Source organism: Oryzias melastigma, linkage group LG15, assembly GCF_002922805.2.
Source record: "Oryzias melastigma strain HK-1 linkage group LG15, ASM292280v2, whole genome shotgun sequence".
NCBI lineage: Eukaryota > Metazoa > Chordata > Actinopteri > Beloniformes > Adrianichthyidae > Oryzias > Oryzias melastigma.
The window spans coordinates 21,358,262-21,361,503 of record NC_050526.1 but is presented as its reverse complement, the minus strand read 5'-3'; the positions used below and the strand labels follow the sequence as shown (position 1 = coordinate 21,361,503).

The following is a 3,242-nucleotide window of genomic DNA, read 5'->3' as shown; positions in this document are numbered from 1 at the left end:
GGTAGCAACAAGCTATAAGTTGAAGATGTGCATTTGTAAACAAATATTTGCAAACAAATCAGAATAATAAGGGCAACATCACATCGTGCTCAGTGTCTTGTCGGTCTCTTCAAGCTTTTGAAAGATTGGACTCAGGTTCTAGAGAGTTTTGTTGATTAGCCTTTCGCCTGAGGTGTTAGTTTTGCTGTCTTTTTGTCGAGACCTTACAGGATTTCATCAGTAATCACAGTTCTTAGACGGCTGTTGTCTGAAGTTGTTAGACAGCCAGAGGGCAGAGCATTTCCAGTCTAAGTGAATCACCGCATACCTCCAGTAAGTAGGTATGTTTATGATTTCTAAGGACTCTTTATACAGACTACTGCACGAGTGTTTTCATTCATTCAAATATTGTTTTGTCAGTGTATACAGTCTATGCAGGTTGTTTTCTCGTAATCTTGCTGGCAGCTACTTTAAACAATTACATGATATAACATTTCAAATCAAATTTACAATTTTCACTTGAAACATTGGGAAGCTGGTAATAGTGTGATAGTTTTTTTTTTTAACATATACTTGATTTTTAATTCTGTCTGATGTCTTTTAAGACATATAGAACGGAAAATGCTTTATTTTAAATTTTTTCCATATTGCTCAGCAAGTTCGGACTCTTCCTTCATGGTAGGTACAGCAGATGCTGTTCTCTAAAAGCGCACCTTCAGATAAGCTTTTTCATCTTTTTCAGCCCACAAACACGTTTTGTTTCCCCTCAGCAGATCTTAAGGTTGTGGAGGAGGTGAAACTGGATTTAAGGGGATTTAAGGTTGACAAGGAAGGTTGTGAAACTTTCCAACCGAGGTCATGTTACAAAAAACACATGAAAAATATCTCTTTGAGTTTTCGTCTTCAACGGCAAGTTGGAGTCCGGCCTTCCCTTTAAGGGTTTGATTTATCAGCGTGACATATTTGAATGAGTTTATAAGTGTTTGTGTATTTTTTGCTTCTAACCCCCAAGAAGAGAATATTATAATCATGTCATCATCAGCAGTTTTGCTTATATTCTTGTGATCATTGTTAAACTACACATGCCAAACAACAATGTGGTTAAAAAAAAACCTTTTCCCCCCTGACTGTGTGTGTGGTAGGAAGATAAGTGTCTGTCATGTGATTAAGCTGATGCCCAGTAGCTGTCTGAATATGATGGGTTGCATCAGACCACCCAAGAGGACTGCTGGGGGGGCCTCAGAGATGATACTATAAACTATTGGCAAATGTATGTGTGTGAGTTATGGTGAGAAATATTATTTAAAGAAGCTCTGGCTTTGAATAAACCAGAATTGAGAACATATTTATGGGAACAGCATTAAGCGCGCTGGTTTTTTTATACCGTTTGGTCTTGAGTCAGAAGTTTAAGCAAAGGTTCACAAACATTCATCACCTCTTGAGGCCTCACGGACGCCTGCTTAATTTCTGATTCAGTAAAGACCTTGTTTTCCATTGCCTCCTTTGTTGTGTTTGGGCTTTGTGTGCCCACAGCAATCGTCAATTTTTCATATTATGCAATGTGATTGAGTGCAGTTTGATAGGAAGTGAATGTGTTTGCTTTTGTGCTGATAGATGTGGATGCAGGGAGCACATGACTTACTGGATTAGTTTTTCTCTCTTGCACATACAAACCCATAGAAGAACATCTTTGTGGATTTATTTACTCTTAAGAGTAATTCAAGATATGATCTATGTTTTCCCTTAAGAGTTGCTGAATAAAAAGCCTTCTTTCTTTAATCGCACGCTCTCTGAATGAACGTGTGTGGTGTGATGGGGTCAGCACTCAAAGGTTTTCCTCTCCGTGGAAAGCCGCCCCACACATCACCAGGTGCACACAGTTCAAACACGCCGTTCTGCTTTGTTTGTCACATATACCTGCAAGAATTATGTGGCTGCTGCTCAGCGCTTCTGTTGTGCGTTTATTACAGAGATAGATGAATGTGCAACAGGCCGGCACACTTGTGGACCTGAACAGACATGCTACAACACCAGAGGGTCTTTCATGTGCCAGTGTCTTCCAGGCTATCTCAGGAACGGGGACCGCTGCGTTGGTGAGATGCAAAACTCGCTCTGATCTCAATTTTGTGTGAAGAAAACAATTTCTTTTAACCTTTTTGCCATGTTTTTTTTTTTTTTATTACTGCTTGTAGATAGAGATGAGTGCACAATGGGCCACTACTGCATGCACAGATGTGTGAACGTCCAGGGCTCCTACTACTGCGAATGCAACGCAGGTTACAAGCTGGCCAACAACAACCACAGCTGTGTTGGTAAGTTACTAAAAAGCCGCGCTCTTTAACTCCCCCGGGCCACATTTCCATTCCAGTTGTTTTCCTATTTTTCTGGATGGAAATGGAGCACAGTTCCTCAAAGTCTCAGTTTCCATTGTCCTCTTTGCTCTCTACCATCATGCCTTTATTGTTGTTTCAGTAGGTGATTTTTTTTTTTTTTAAACACAGCAGCTGTGATTTTTCAGCAAAATAGAGATCTGCTTGTTTAATGTTTTGCTGTTCTCTTTTAGTGTTTCACACAGACCAAAGAGAGATATGACAGCGCTGAATGGCTTAAGCAGAGAGTTGAGATTCCTGAATCAGTTGTTTGACAGCTGCTCCATTGTGATTAATAGTGTTCTCGTTTCAACTTTGCTACCAGCTGGCAAAGCAGTCCTGCTATTCGTCTCTGAGCCTGGGGAAGGTGGTACCATCACCTGCTTTTATCAGCCAATTTCAAAATAAATCTGATTTTAGGGGAAATCTCTTCCATGTTAATTCAATAAAGTGAAGATCAACCAGTTTAACGGATTTTGCAACTCTAAAAACCAAGTCTTTTCAAAGTAAAATGCAGGTTTTTAGACTATTTTCTTTGGAAAAACAACAAAAGTAAAAGAATTGTTTTGCAAAATAGTTTGAACAGTTGAAAGTCATAACTATTCAGTCAGATATATAACGTGTGTCATGAGCTTGTTTGGTCACAAAGCATATTAAAAAAAACATCAAATCTATGAGATGGCATCAATTACAACATGCTTTTCTGTATTTAATTAGATTTATGTGACCATGTCTGATTTATTAGTTTTTCTGCATTTTTAGACTTCTGGTTTAGAAATGAAAATTACAGCTACCAGTGGAAAATACTAACAAATATGTCTGTATTGTTTTAAAGGGGCCTTACCATGATTTTCTTAAGCCTTTCAAAGTAAACAATATCAATATATACTATCA

At 38.6% G+C, this 3,242-nt stretch overlaps 1 protein-coding gene across 4 annotated transcripts in view; it reads left to right on the top strand.

The window, feature by feature from the left end:
• The window catches only part of efemp1 (EGF containing fibulin extracellular matrix protein 1), a 38,995-nt gene that overhangs the window by 29,337 nt on the left and 6,416 nt on the right, over window positions 1-3,242 (top strand). For all 4 annotated transcript variants that reach the window (XM_024297141.2, XM_024297143.2, XM_024297144.2 and 1 more), the window contains 2 exons: window positions 1,950-2,072; window positions 2,172-2,291. In XM_024297141.2, coding sequence (XP_024152909.1) covers window positions 1,950-2,072; window positions 2,172-2,291 — 243 coding nt within the window. The remainder of the gene's footprint in view (window positions 1-1,949; window positions 2,073-2,171; window positions 2,292-3,242) is intronic.